The following is a 16,255-nucleotide window of genomic DNA, read 5'->3' on the forward strand; positions in this document are numbered from 1 at the left end:
AGGATATGAGATGAGGCAAACCAGGCCCAAACTCTCAGATCATGTGAGCTAGTTATATCCAGGAGACACAAGCACACCCTCTGAAGGCTTTGAGCCAGCACACTCAGCACCTGGCAACATCAGGCCACCTTCTGAAATCACATCCACATCACAGCCCGCATCACCAAACCAGTCAAAGTAGCTCGGAGTCAGTTATGCATGCATAGATATTTATCAGCAAATGACTAAATCTGTAATCCATTTTTATGAATGTTTTAATTGCTATGTATTTTCCTAGTGCCCCTTTCTAACTTGCTGTGGCAAATCAAAAAAATTCCAGGCTGCATGCGTTTCCAGTTTAGATACAGCCATAAGTTTATATTAATGGCTCTACCATTACAGAATTTGAGAATAAGTTATTCTTGGCTAGATTCACTGGTCAGTGGAACATTAAGCACTCCCTTCTTTCCTGATACCCTTTCTCTGCTAAGGAAAATAAATTCATGTTTCATTTATTTGTTTTTAAGAGGGATAATAAAAACACAGCACACAGTTATATTTTGATAATTGCAACAAGAACACATGCAAGCCCTTCTTCCAACAACCCTCTTTAAAGTAAGACCATTGCTTCTGTAAGGCACAGTATTTTGGAAAAGTTAATCAAGAGACACCATGGCTAATTAGAAAGAACTTTGTGCAGTAAGGTGAACACCATTCTCTCCCTGACAAAGATATCTCATGTGGAAAAGAAGGCTTTCCTCTGAAAGTTGTATAGATTAAGCCAGAGCAATGCTTTACAAAACAATACTCGAGTCCTGCTCAAATAATTCCCAGATCTTGAATTTTACTTCAAAAGCAGGGAGAAACTCTGTAAAACCTGAAGTTGATAGTGCCTACTCCTCTCATCCCCAAGACTCTGTTGGAATCACTAAGCAGTCAAAAGTCCACAAGCAGAAGAAAAATGCCTTCAAGGACAAGAAGCGCCAGAGAAGACTAAACCCCTGAAAACCAAAATCATGATAATTTACTTACACATGAGAGAACATGACAGAATTACACCTAGTTCCCTACTCTTCAGGTCAGCATACAGTGTAATTTTTTTTTTCTTTTAATCAAATTAGTGGTGGCAATAAAAATAAGCAATATCTGCCATAACAGGAGCTGTTCTTCCTGATGACTCTCCTCTAATTAAGATCAGCTTTTTCTCATTTTTTCCTACCAGTTCATCTGAGGAATATCAATCTCTTCCTATTCCAATTGCTTTCATAAGATTTTTATTAAAGGTAATTCTGTAACTGCTCACGGTGTTGCATGTAACAGATGGCAAAATCCCAGAACAAGTTATTAAACCTATTCCCTCCATCCCCAAACATACAGTAAATCAACATGTGCTGGTGTTTTAATGAATACAGGCTCAGTCTGGGCTTATTTCAAATCCCATTCAAATGAACGACTGCCTTGCTATTGATTGGAAAAGGAATAAAAGTAGCCCTCACACCTCAAATTAATTAAAACACAGAAACTGGGTCTGATCTTTCAAACAATTCCCACTTTCTTTTCATGCCTAGCAATAACAGCCTTCTGCAGCCATGCCACATCCTAAACGCTTGTTAAAATTCAGCATACATTTTATACATCCTCACAAAACATTAACGAAGGAGGAAAAATAAAAAGCTAAATTTTTCCAAGGAAAATATGCACCAAATATATCAATGAACGCAAAGCTTGGGGAAAAAAAAAAAAAAAAAAAAGAAAGCAAAAGGACAGTGATGTACCACAGACAACAATAAATACTTCAGCAGTTACTGGCAACAAAATATCCTTAGCGGTTATTGTTTCACATTTCTATACACTTGAATAAAAAACAAACAAAACAAAAAACAGCCCCTAAATCATTTGCTAGTGGGGAAAGGAGTGTTAGAAATACTTCCCTCTATTGCTAGAGGGGAACAAACCAAGAGCTACACATACCCCCATGAGATCCGCAGTTACCTATATATGCTCTATGTGGAGGCTGGAAGCTTGGTAAAGCCCCTGGCACGCATCATTTAGGACCACTTGCTCTGAAGGAGCACAACCGAGCTGATCTCCAAGCTGTGCCTGAAACAGGAGGCAGCTCCATCCTTAGGATGGGCTGTGGAAAGCAGTTACTAATTACAAACTAGGATCTGGTGAATGACAAGAAAAACTAATAAGAGTTCTCAGCTGTACAGCACTAACCCCTGTGCCTTACTGCTAAACCTGTGAGTCAGCTGCCTACCTGAACAGTTCTCATTCAGCCCTCATCTCTGCTCTGATCATCACAGTGGCTGTCAGGGAGGCTCTGCCCCCCAGCAGCTCCCTAGGCAATGCATCATACCAGCATGGTGTAAGCACAGAGCCTGGACTCGAAAGGTATACACTGTCAAGATGTTACTGTTTTAGCTGCAGACTTCATTACGTTACAGTACATTATTGAAATCCTCAGATTGAGCAAAAATTGAAATTCTTAAATTGAAGAAAAAAAAAATTGCATCAATAAATCACCATTTATTGTTACTCGACCAGCAGCTTTGCTCCAAAGTCAGTAAGACTCAAGTCAGGTAGAACTAAGCCAAATAAAAAGCCAAGGAAAGCACAGCCACAAGCTGTAACCTTTATACCAACTTGTCTTCATGACCGAAACTCTTTACTAGCAATTTCTAGAATGCCTCTGCTGCTCGGTTGACCTCAAAAATCAGATAACAAGAAAAAAAAAAAATTAAGCTTTCAAATATCAAAGTAACTGCCTTCTGTCAAAGTATCACTCCCTGTAAAAATATATGTTTTCTGATATCATTGCAACGTTTGGAAACGATTCAACTAACCAGCTATAAAACCACATGTAACAGGAAATGAGCCCACGTTATCTTTCCCTGCCCTGCCCTGCCAAGCTCAATGCAGTTTATGCTAGCTATGCAATGCTGTATTGACCATAACTTGGAAGCACAAAAATCCAGGTAGAACAAAGGACAAAACAGTTGGTAATGGATATTTTTTTTTCCCCCTCTCTGCACTCATTTTTAGGAAGTTAGGATTCAGGAAAGCAAACAAGCCATTTCAGTAAGACAGATCTATATATAGATAAACACACATTTGTTTTGAAGCCTTTTAATCCACTGGTGCCAGGGATACTATTGTGCTGTTATGGCTGATATTTGCATGCTGTTAAAGCACATTTTCTAGAACTGCAGGTCTAACATTCAGTTTTATTCCTACACCAATTTCATTTTTTTTACCCTCTATCTGCAGCATCACCAAATTATTTATGTAGAGTGGGTATCTCCCTTTGTTACACCAATTTATGCAAGATTGTGGATTTATGAATAAACATGATTTTCATGAAGCAGGAATTATATTCAGCGATTAGGTACACGCCAACATTTTGAAAATTCTATTTCCAGGTAATTTGGCTTATATCATGCCAAAAACTGAGGGGGAAAAAAAAAAAGGAAAACAATTAGTTTCAGAGATGCTAAGCCAGTTTTTTACTGAATTCTGTGCTCTAATCACTAGGAAAACATTTCCTCTCAGAAAACATGTTATGTGGGTGTGCTTGAAAACATCTGAGATTCTCAAGGACCACACTTTTTGTGGCATATATTGAAGCATTTCTAAAAGTGGTAAATGGCAGTTTCACAGCCAGCTATCCGAATTTAAACAGAACAATTCTTTCTCAGACAGATAAAGGCCAAGTTATCATTCCACTCCTGCAACTTCAGAAGCTGTCACACAAAAGTAGGACAAGACAATATCCTCCCTTTATTCTCCTTCACAGGCCACCTCCTGCTGGTTTCCTGCTAACAGAGCCATTTCCCCACTCCTCACACAGACATTATATTACCGTTTACCTAGATCTCTGCCACTGTGGGTCAAACAAACAAGTATGTGATACACGCATTTATGAGGAAGGAAGAAAAGCCTCCCTGGAAGGCCTCACTGGTCTGTTTCTTTCTGGGTGAAGACCTAACTGATCGCCTACCCCATTTTCATTGCAGAAAGGCAAGAGATTTTTAGCTTAACACATCATTTACAACAGTCTGAGAATCACTGAAATGCACTTAAGAGATGCACAGACATCCATGGAATGTGCTCTGTGCTTCCATTTTTTTAAATCAAAAAATACTATGTAATTTAAAACACAGCATTAGGGCCAAAGCTTGCATGGGATCTTAAAGCCTTCTTTAGAAATTCTATGAGCTATAGTGAGTAACTGCTGCCATTTCAATAAAATCTTGCTTCGTATAGATAGAAATCAGTGCTTAAGTCCATGAACTGTGATATTAAATAAAACAACATAAAACTCAGGAATATTGCAGTTTCTGCGGCAGTTTTAACACTCTGGGAAATAAAACCCAACCAACTTCTAAAATTAGACACATCATGTGCCCATAAAAAAACAATTATACAAATACAGGAACTGCACAGCACCTCAGGATACCTGCACAAAGCCAACTAATTGCTACAAAATTATACCCTAACATATATGGCTATCAGTACGTTCCCAAGTGAAGCCAAGAGTTCAGCATACCAAATATACATTCTGACGTGACTGGCCCTGCTGCTCCTGAACAAACCACATGGAGAAACCAGCGCTCACAGCCAGAGCTCTGCCCACGCTGAATGTAAGAGTGAAAAAGGGAAGGGAGATTTGCAAGGCCAACCTCAGAAACCAAAGACATAGAAAATTCTGGGATCAGCACTGCACAAGGGCTAGCAGGCTCCCAACCTTTGCTTAAGGAAATAGACACACACACTTTCTCTTCCTTGATATATACACCTTCACAGCTTCAGCCACAGGTTTCTAAAATGAGCATCAGTTTCCAAACAGTTCCTTTTCAATAGAGGGTGGATTTTTTGTTTTTGTTTTATTTTCCTTAATCATTTCCATAATTTCTTTTCTTTAAAAAACAACACCTGCACAAACAGAGAACAAACAAATCCAACAACAGCCTGAAGAACACTGAACAGAGAAAAAGAAAAACAAAAACCTGACAAAACAAAAGATGAAAGTAGTGTATGGAAAAAAAAAAATGACAGACAAGTAAAGGCAGCAAGGAGAATACCAGTGATAGTTGGAAGCAAGGTAAGCAGTGAGCCTGGTACCTAGCAACAAAGTGATACACACGGATTTGCTGCTAGCAGCTTCAGAACTCTGTAAAATACAGTAGGAAAGTGTTAAGTGATTCAAATGGGGAACATGATAAACAACATGAAATGCCACAGAAGTTTGGAATGCCTAGAATTCAGCTGGCACACAAATCATACTTACATTATTCTTCTGGCAAATAATTTCCTAGAAAAAGAAAAAAGAAAGAAAAACATTGATAACATTGAACAAATACTGGAAAATATATCTGACCAGTATGACTTTCTAACTTTAAAATATACAGACAAATGACAGAAAGAAGCTGTTTGATGCATGTTTTCTTAGCCTGCCAAGCCAATGGAAATCAGTATTGTCCCAGGAGAGATAATCTGTAATTGAAGATATTACAGAACTAAGAAGATACACACATCCTGTATATACACACAGGAACACATGCAGTCCTGAAATGAGACTGTCCAAAAGTCAGCTATTAATACATACATATTTAGCTTTACAAATACTATCTTGGTACCAGTAGAAAAACCTGAAGAATAGTAAAAGCAGTAATTCTAGGAAGTTTCAGATATTCCCATCTTGCAGTGAAAGTCAACCATTCAAGTTGGCTGAAATTCATGTTCTCAAATAAATCTGATACAAAGAATATACAATTTAACTCCCAATTTAAATGCGAAGTTTCAGAGAATGAGAATTAAAGCACAGGTGGATAGGAAGAGGCAGTTTTTGCACAGCAGTTGGGTGGTACAACTCCAGGAGCTGCCCGAAGGCAAACCACCTGTGGGAAGTGGCCTCGCTTTCAGGAAGTTCTGCCACTGCCAGACTTAGTAGCTACATTATACTTCTGCCACAGTGACCACTGAAGAGCTTCACAAGTCGTATCACTAAAAACAGAGGCAGTCTCAAATAAGGCACCTCATACTTTTCCTGTTGCAAGTTTCAGACTTCCATGAGTTTCTTTTCCCCTAACTGAGGTGACCTATACTTCCTTATATCTTAGTTAAATCACGTGCTGCAGTTATGTATTTCCTACATTTCCATAATCACTACTTTTGTTTTCTTCAATTCACAACTCTCACATACAAGATTAAAACAGTGCACACACAAAGCTTACCCGGGAAAAAAAAAAAAGTTAACAACTACAGTGCACACTCCTGCAGTGCTTCCAGTTTAACTGCTAGCTGTAACAAATACAGGAACAAACACTGCTTCAAAAGATGCTCCTGCATGCTCACAACTATATTATTCTCTTTGTTTTTTAAGATGGTCACTACATAATAGAGAAAGGGATTTGCACTTTGAAAAGTCTTCTACAAAAAACTCTGCAGAAGCATGGGCTCAGCTCAAAGCTAAAAGAAACTGTGGGCGTTGTTTCTGAGTCCATCAGTGAGCATTATAACAGTGGCAACTGGGACAGTGAAGCCTCACAGCATAGGATTCAGATTCCATCAACACCAGTGGGAACCCAACACGTGATTGGTTTGCAAAGTTCAACTCCTGAACTGAGTAATAGTTTTCCCAAGCAGTGCCTCACTACTAGCAAATTTTTAGTGGGAGTCAAATGTTTGGCTCCTCTGTAGTACAATGAAATCCTGCTCTGCTTATACCGTAAACCACTGCACTTCCATAAGTGAATTAAACCCAAAGGTGGATCTTCTACTATGAGCTTTATTTTTGGGGCTTTTATCTGAATACCCTTTGTTTTGCACACAGAAGGGAAGTAATTGGATTGCCACCATTTCAGTTGGCCAAGATCATTTGGATGGAGGCACGGGGAGAAGAAACTAAATTCAAGGTATCTCTGCCCTACAGGAAAGCCAAGCTGCAAATAGCCGAGCAGAATCAAAACTAAGTACCTTGCATTAGCCAGAAGCAGTGGAAGCAAAGCCCTTGTGAGGGGCAGCAGTACACAGACTGTAACCTGACTCACCAAGCTGCTTATTGAAACACTTTTCAGCAATGCCTTGAGCTTAACTGCAACGGCATGTAACACCTCTTGGTGACAGCCAATGAATCTGAGGGAGTGGAAGTAATTTAAAAACTGCTATCCAAATTGTTCTGCCCTCTCACAACCTCATGGAAGTCAGCAAAACTTTAGTGTAGGATGGAGCAAGTGTCAAGTCCTCGGCTTCCACAGTTCACAGCTAACAGTTATCTTAAACCACTACTCTGTTGCTCCCCTACATACCACCTTTCTTAACCAACTGATCTTACTGTTAACCCCAAATAACAATAATTCTGTTGAATGAGAAGACCAAATATTTAAGTTCTCTCCTGAGATGTGTCAAACCGCTGTTTCCATAAAGAGCTACTCAACACCAAGCTATTTAACTGACCATGGTAAAGTCATCTATATTTTTCTCTTGGGAAAAGTGAACTGAGTTTTTCAGCATTGCACTGAAAACTTATTTTTTAACCATCAGAATATTTTTGTTATTCTATTGTGAAGCATACATGTCTTCTGCATTTCTCATGGAAACTCAGAGTGTTATCTCAAGGGCAGAACAACTGCGACTTCCCCTCTTGCACTTTTTCACTCAGAGCTACCTTCAGTGACTGCAGAGATTCGGAATTCGTATCACAGTAGAGGATAATGTTGTTAGCCATACTGAAGCTCTCTCTGACTCCCAGGTGGTAGAAGAGGGAAGGCTGACGAAAGGCATCACTCATCTCTACAACAGCAATATCTGTAGAAAGAAATGAAAAATGGTCAATGCCACACATTTCTGACAGCCACATATTTCTGTGCCATTTCTTTCCATTTACTTCAACTACCATCAAAGCGTTTGCTTTGGTAAGAATAGATTATAAGTAGGAAACAGAACTATAGAGGGTTTTCCCCATTTCAGTTATGCCTGAATTTTGACTATAGTCAGCAGGATGTGGTTTAATTTTTTTCTTTCTGTTCTTTCCTTCTTCACCTTCCTCCCCACCCATTCTCTCCTCTAAAAGAGACCTTAATTGCCCCAGGTAAAAAGTGGTGAAACATCACTGATCATAAAAAGGCAAACAGTTTATTTGGTGAGATGGAAAACAAAATTTGTTTAGTTAATCTCTATAAGATGAATGAGGACCTCATAGGAAAAAAAAATAATTGTATTTGATTTATATTTTCACCCTCTATGCAAGCTACAATAAAAATTGATTTAATTAAGTACACAACTGCATAATCAAGAACCTTATCACAGAGTCCTGTTCACAGCAGATTTGACCTGCATGAACAAAAATAACCTCATGCACAAATGCCTACAAAACAGAGCACGCAGTCTTCTGCAATGTCTCTTAAAATGCACATTTCATTTTCCCAGAGTCACAAAGTAAAAGTAAAGCATGAGGCAACTACAACATATCAGCATACATAAATGAGGTCTCTTTTCCAGCAGGCAGAATATTTCCACTACAAAAGTTTTGTTGGATCAAGGGGGTAAACTAAGTAAAATGACTCATCTCCACCTCTCCTGCAAACACCCTTCTTCCTCTTGGGAGATATTCTTCATCCTATCCCATCTTTTGGATTGTTTAATTCAAAGAAATATAGTAATGTGGAAAAAAAAAAAAAAAAAAAGGAATAAAAAAGAAACATGGTTTTCATCATCTCCCTGCTTTCCCTTTCTGTGAACTCTTCTATAACAAAAGATAGGTTGCAAGACAAGCTCTGCAGACAAAAACCTTATTACCCTGATGTCCTTTCACTACGAATCAATTACATAGGTTGCTCCAAACGTAATGCCTCCTATTTATTCCCATGGAAACTACAACAGATGCCAAGAACACAATAACACTATCTGATAGAACAAATTCTAAAATCAAATACGAAATTATTTTCTTTAGATGCCTCATAATTTGTGTTCTAAGAAAACCTCCTCAATTCCACATAAATATCTGAAGCATGGATTCCTCCAAATCCATTTTATTGAAGTAGAAAAGAAAGCATATTACTAGAACTGCACATAGATTGATTTTTGTTAATTTTCAGAAATCGAAACATCACACAAGCCCAATAAGAATGAGAGCAATTTTACTAGACATTGCTTGGGTGGGCTTATTGAGGGTTGATTATTTATTCATATATTTTTAGGAAGTTGCCTAAGAGCAACTTGCTGCTGCAAGTTCTATTTTTAACTTATTCACATAAAAATCCAATCCTTGGAAACTGCAAGCTGATGGTACATTTCCGTTACCTTGAGCAGGAGAAAAACTTGTGCAATTTTCCATTACTTACTTCTCAAATCTTGCAAGATAACATGTTCCCACTAGAGTTGCGAAATTAACAGTGAAAGAGAAATATTACTTAACAAAGTGATAGGACCTGACCAAAAAAAGAACCCAGAAAATACTTGAGGAAACCTGCATTAAACTGGCATGTTCCCAAGACCATGAAGAAGGAAACACTTACATACAGACAGACACACACACATGCCAACAACAATAAAAACCAAACCAAAAACTATCATCCTTACTACTGTCAAGATGAGATGGACAAATCCACTTAATACATTTGTTAGAATAAATCAGACTTCCCACCACGTTGTAAGACATGTTTGTGGATCCTGCCCTATTCCTCAAATCAGACTAAAACACAAAACAAAAAAACCCTGAGGCTTGGGCTACTCAAAGAACAGAGAAGCACCACAACGTCCAGTAAACATTTGTAAGAAATATGACACTAAAATGCTGGTATAAAGTGTTGTGAGTGTTGTGATTATTATTATTATTGTTAGTAGTAGTATTTAATGCAACAAGGGCTTGTTTTGTTTCTATTTTAAGACTTCTGTGAAATACAGGCCTTTCAGATAACCTTGTGCAATAGAGAATTAATTTTTTTTTCCACAAGGAAAGCTTCAACATCTGTGTAGTGTTCCTCCTCACAGTAGTGCATATTTTAAGATGAAGCTGATATTTATTACAAAGAGATCAGATTTCCAAAGTCTGTACTAGTCCTCTGGGGCTGATACCACTGTTGTCAACGGGAACAACCCAACTCATACTTGGAATTCCAACAAACCACAAGAAGCACATGTGCTTTTATGATCAGGTGTCTATCACACTGAAAACAAGAAAAAACCTCTATACTCTAAGTAAACTGCAACCCATTTTTTATTATCTTCCTTCAAAACAGCTCTGACCAAAGGAGGAAGCAAAGTATGGAGCATTGGCCAGAAGCTCAGAAGTCAAACGCAGAGCAGCAAGCAGAAGCTCATCTTCTGGGTGAAATTCAGCTGTTTTGTCCATCTTTACCTACATTTTTCTATCTCTACTTCTTGCCTGCAAAGCAAGGGTAGTGGTAATGACTCCTATAAGGTGCCTGGAACATATTATCAAGTACACCTAAGGCAAAAAATAAACACCATATTGAGTTACATAAAGTATGATTAGAAGCTTATAGGAGCTGAGCAAGACTAACATTTTCCATGACAAATCTAGCTCAAGTAAGTATCCATAAAAATTCTCACCAGTTCAGATGAGCCAGGGTTTAACTTAGCATGAGACGACTGTTTGGTCATCAATATACAAACTGCTAGAACCCTACTTAGCAGTCTCTCACTTCCACCAGATTAGACTAATCTAAAACTGTGCTGCAGTAAAAGGCACACACAATTCCACAAGTAACAAAAAAGCATTTTGATACAAGGTGGAAGCAACATTTCCACAATAAGAGCGGAAAAACAAACCCACCCAAAGCATTTGCAGTTTCAGTTTCAAGGCAAATTAAAAAAAAAATAAAATAAAATTGACCAAGAGCTCCAATCAGAGTAGAGCCCTCTTAACACCTAAGCCCCAATGTACCTCTGAAGGCCAAGGGCTGACAGTTCACTCCAAATACTTTCACATATCTATGTTCCAGAAAAAGAAGTCTGTTCAGACTGAGATTCACAGGCTAGCGAGCAGATTGGGTATGGATGCATGCTGTACAAAATAGGAGCAAGAGACAGGGAAGCGGAAGCACTGAAACTCTTGTAGCCACACAGGAATGAATAAATTTTAGCCCTTGCTTACATCTTGCACGTAAGATTAAATGTTACTCTTAACTAATAAATGCAAGAGACTTGTTTACAGACCACAGATACACCAGTGCTATTTAAAGAAAACAGGGACAGGATGCTCTTTTTTACTAGTTACCTTAGACATCTATAGATACAGAGCCTCATAATAAATCTTACAGCAAATTATCGTGCCTTGCTAGCTCTGAACATTAAAGAAAGTCTAGTCGCAGCCTTCTCTCTCACCACTTTAAGCAACTGCCATGCCTATAGTCATAGTCTGGAGCATAAACACGTGCATAAGAAGCGTAGCTCTGGCTGAGACACAGAAGTGGCGTAACTGCAGCAGCATGCAGCTCAGTGAGCTCTTGATGTCCACACCACAAGTTTTACCTGACCATAACCAAGCTGTCTGTAATGAAGCTGCTGCGTACAAATAAGCCAGGATAACCACACTGAGCTGTGGACATAACTACAACCACCAAGCAGTCCTACCTCAAATTACTAGGCTAATTGATGTCTATACTAAAAACAGCTCAAAATACAGTCACACAACACATTCAAAAAACCAAAATGCTACTGCACAGGGAGTCTGCTTGTAATTAATCTCAGAAAGCAGACTTGTATGACAGAATTAGAGGCAATCAGCTTGACTCTTTCTGCCCAAGATACAGCAGAAGCTCAAGGACTCATCTCTGTGAAGGCTGGCATATATTACAACAGTGTAACAAACATTTCTTACCTGCAGTGTGGATCCACTTACATCTTTTTATACTACATGTAAAAAGATCATGAACTTCATACATAGCATCTCTACTAATTACACTTTCTTAGCATATTGCAAGAACTTAAGATCATATATGGTAATGTGGTCAAGAAGGGGAAATGTCCATTTAAGGTATATAAAGCCTTTTTGTCTTGGTTATTACCAATGCCTTTAGTCACTAAGAAATGCAGTGGCCAAAGTTCAACTCCTGCTTATTGTTTAAAATATAACAGGGTAAAGAAGAATGTTTAAACAAACACTCCAAGATATTATACACGTACACCCTACTATTTGATACTGCCTGCTGACAACAGTGCTGCCAGGAAGAACAATGAATACAAACAGTTATAAAATCAGTTATAAAATTGATGAATGTTTATGTTTGCTATTATCTTCTGATTAATTGGTGCACAGTTGTTGCTTCATATTCATTGTCCCATAGTTAATCAGGACAAAATAAGAACTAATTACTATCAGCAAATTCTGGGATAGACCAATATTTATGGTTCCTTTCCTCTTGGAGGTTAAAACTCTTTCAACAGAGGCACAAAAACAGACCAAATTTATTTGAACAGAAGTTTGAATGCCAATTGTTTTTCATATTGTGATGATAACAGTGGTTTCAATAAATCACGATGGTATTCCCTATTGGGTGAACTTTCAGAAACGAGCAAATGGAAGACATCCTCACCACCTCCCTTATGGTTCTCTGTCTTTGACATAGATACTTATGCCCCACCAAGAGAATGCCTTCTTCAGTTAGGAAGTCTGTTTTGGAAATCACAATACCACATCAGTGCAGCTCAGTAGATCTGGTTCTGGTGTGTAAACCATAGCATCACTGATTTGTCACCATCAGTGGAAACAGGCATAACTTGTCAGGAGCATCTCATGCATTTCCAGGACCGGAAGCTGCTGATGGGAGTCACTCACATGAGGACACCTCAACACAGGGGAATGGTTGACCTCTCCGGAAACGTGTCTGGCCAAGCCGGTCTGTTGGGAGAGGCTAGCCAGAAAAAAGGCTTTGTAGAGGTGTCTAAGGTTTGGGTATAGTGGGAAAAGCGGGTATGGACAGCACACTTGAGCTTTAGATATTAGAGGAAAAGCAAAACACTTGTAGAAACTACAATTAAAGTACAAAGTACAAGCAAAAGCACTAAAAGCTAACACATTATCTATTTTCTATTGCAGACTTCCACTGTCTAACATTTAGTTCAGATTCCTCATTTCAGCACCTTATGTCACAACTCCAGCAGACCAGGTCAGCACAGCACTTGTGACACCAGTGCTCTGGGAAGCTTTCTTCTTTAAATTACTGCATTAACCCTGGATCAGATAAATTACTTTTATGAAATGGGAGCAGAGATCTTGCATCACTAAAGTACAATTTAGAGCCAGTCCTGCAACCTACTTGAAGGGGAATTCCTGAGCTCCTGTTCCCAGCTGATGAACAGGCATCTCAGCCTGGTGAGCATCCTATTCAGTTTGCTTGTAGCACAAAGCAGAGGCAGTATTAGGCCACCTAGTACTCCAAAAGCAGTAAGTCACCTTCCAATACAGACGTATCATGTTGCCCATACACTTGTATTTAGCCCAGTGCTCCTGGGAAAAATAAACTGAGTCAAACTGATCTTGAATTCAAAAATGAACCTAGACAAACACTAATATATAAAAGGTGTGATTTCACCTCAGATAAACTCTTTAACAGTTAACTAGTAGAGGTGGTTCTGACCTTCCCCATGTCTGTATTAGACCTAGCAAAGCCGATGCCCAGAGAGACAAGTGAAATCCTGCAATACATTTAGAATATGTGAAGGGAAAAGAACCTCTTGATTCAATACTACTAGGCTGATGAGAGCAAAACAGGATTCTTACTGAAGAAAACAGCAGAAAACAAGCAAGTAAATGGTAACAATGAAAGTTCATATAGATGTTACATAAATGAATGAGAGGGGAAAAAAGTAGGCGATAAGCATAAAAGAAGAGTGTGTAGGAACTAACAACAAACTGCATGGCAGTCTGTCAATGATCTGAAGACAACTGGAGAAGGAAAAAAAGAAAAAGCTTAAGATTGAACAAAATACAATCTATCTTGGCTCAAGACAAAGGAATGTGATGTTATCACATGATTCCAACCCCCAAAAATTAAGAAAAAAATACCCTCAGCTTGATGCATGGGGGAGGAACTGAGGAATAGGCAAGAATAAAAAGATGACAGCCAAACAAAGAACGATTTATTTAAAAGTAACCTCAGTACGTTTGGGATCACTGCATCTGTATCAATCCTAGTGAAACAGGCTCCCTAGTACAAGAATGTGAAATACTAAATAATCTCACAACCTAAAACTTTATGTTAGAAAAATACTCAGAACTCTAGTAAGGAATTCACAAGGCTCAGATGAATGCTCAAACACATTCCAACGCTGGTAAGACCTGCACTGATATTAATGTATTTTGAAACAATCCCCAAACACAAGGAAAAGTCAAGGAAAGCAACGCAATCTGCAGCAACTCAGTACTTCCACACTTAGAAGTGTTGTCCAGTAGATTGCATTGTTGGGAAACTATCTATCTATCTATATAAACTATTTTCCTCTCAACGTAGACAAAGCATTACTTCAGCCTGAATAAGATCAAGGGAAAATAAATATATATATTTAAATATATAAATAAAAAACACACAAATAAGTGATGTGATAGTACCTGTGTGATTATTTTGGTATACGTTTTCATATTATGTGCTTTTTACGTTTAAGACACATGAGAAGGAGTGATTAGATTATACATTCTATGAACTGACAGACTGCTCAGGAAGAAAGTATTTGTGGGGATCACAGGTGTGCCAACAGAATAGCTCAGAGAAGGAAACACAGTTCTAAGAAAAGCAAACAGCCAATCTTCAGAGGTGATGGAAAGATATTCTCCCAAATTCTAAAAGAACCATAGAGCTTACTACAGCTTTGGAGTTTATCATGCAGCTTTGGAGCTGAGTTCATTAAAACCAAGCCAGGAAACAACCCATCTTGAAGACAGAAGTGGCAAGAGGAAAGTTGAGCCACAGTTCTTCTTTTTATTTATTTATTTATTTATTCTGTTTATTTCTGCATTACTGATTTAAAATTTTTTCTAATTTTTATTCTAATTAAATTTGACTATACGATTATATATTTGCCCTCTTTGGGGAATTCAATTTGACAAGAACGTCTATAAGCAGGTCCACATCCAACCTTCAAAAACAACTGATGGTTTCCATCACAACAGCTGCAGGGATCAGAACAATGCTCTGTTTAGCTCAATACCTCTGCCAGAAGCTGGCAGCATTGCAAGCATTGAAAGAAAGGGGCAAATAAAGACCAGTCTTTCTCAATCAGCAGTTCAGAGATACTTTATGAAAACTCTTGAATGAGCTAGAAGTCTGAAGAGTAATAACTAATTTGTGCTTAATATCACCTGCATAATTAAAACTGCTTTTCTTCACATGTTGTTTCACATTCACTATCACTGAACTTCAGCTTTCCTGTAACTGCTCAACTGCCTAGTACCATAATGCTTTCTACAACCCATTAACAGTCAGCCCTTTACAGTCCAGACTAGCCTGCACACCGGCAAACACCACCACCACACTGCTGACAAACCTTCTGAAAGGTCTAATTAAAAAAGAAAGCACAGAGCAATCCTTTCACCAGCACATTTCACTACTGGTAACCTTGATACATTGCCAAACTGATTTTCTGTTGCAATACTTCAACAATTCAACTATTTCAAGGGGAATAAATATTTTAGCTCCAGTTGTTTTATCTCTTAAACAACTTTGGTCAAGGACCTTGTCTAAAGCTTTCTGACATTCAAATATACAGTCTCACAAAGAAACACTTGGAAAATATTGAAGTCTGACTTACCTCTACAAAAAAGCTAGGTCAGCTCTTCCCTACTGCCCGATTTTATCTGTATGTCTATGAGATTTATTTTTTATTTGTACTTTCAGCCCATTTTTCTACTGATATTACTGTCTCCCTTTCCTACTGTGACAACACCCACTGAAGTCAGAAGCCACACACCATTAATAACAATGCCATATCTTTTAACTGGAGCTTGGAGCTTTTTAAAGGAGTTTAGAGCAGGAGACATCAATGCACGGGCTTTTATAAGTCATTACTATTTATTTTATCAGCTTATTTTATAGCCTTTTCTCCTAGCAACTTAAATCTAAGTCAGTTCCTCAGACTAATCCCCTTAATGAAAGTCTTTCAAAGGATCATAGCAGGAAAGCTGCATCTTTCTCAATTTTTCCTTTCCAATCTTGATTGCACAGGATCCCTACCTTGCTCCCTGTTGGCGAAGCATTTGAGAATGCTCAGATCTGACTTCAGCAAGTATTTCTCAAACTCTTTTGGAAATTGCCTT

The 16,255-nt window shown here is 38.3% G+C and overlaps 1 protein-coding gene across 3 annotated transcripts in view; it reads right to left on the reverse strand.

The window, feature by feature from the left end:
* MAP3K5 (mitogen-activated protein kinase kinase kinase 5) overlaps window positions 1-16,255 on the reverse strand; it is a 93,327-nt gene that overhangs the window by 54,308 nt on the left and 22,764 nt on the right. For all 3 annotated transcript variants that reach the window (XM_052674533.1, XM_052674544.1, XM_052674551.1), the window contains exons 2-3: window positions 7,649-7,788; window positions 5,270-5,293 (exon numbers count right to left, since the gene is read on the reverse strand). In XM_052674533.1, the coding sequence (XP_052530493.1) occupies window positions 5,270-5,293; window positions 7,649-7,788 (164 nt within the window). The remainder of the gene's footprint in view (window positions 1-5,269; window positions 5,294-7,648; window positions 7,789-16,255) is intronic.

This window comes from Tympanuchus pallidicinctus, unplaced genomic scaffold (genome assembly GCF_026119805.1).
Source record: "Tympanuchus pallidicinctus isolate F22 unplaced genomic scaffold, pur_lepc_1.0 scaffold1, whole genome shotgun sequence".
Taxonomy (NCBI): Eukaryota; Metazoa; Chordata; class Aves; order Galliformes; family Phasianidae; genus Tympanuchus; species Tympanuchus pallidicinctus.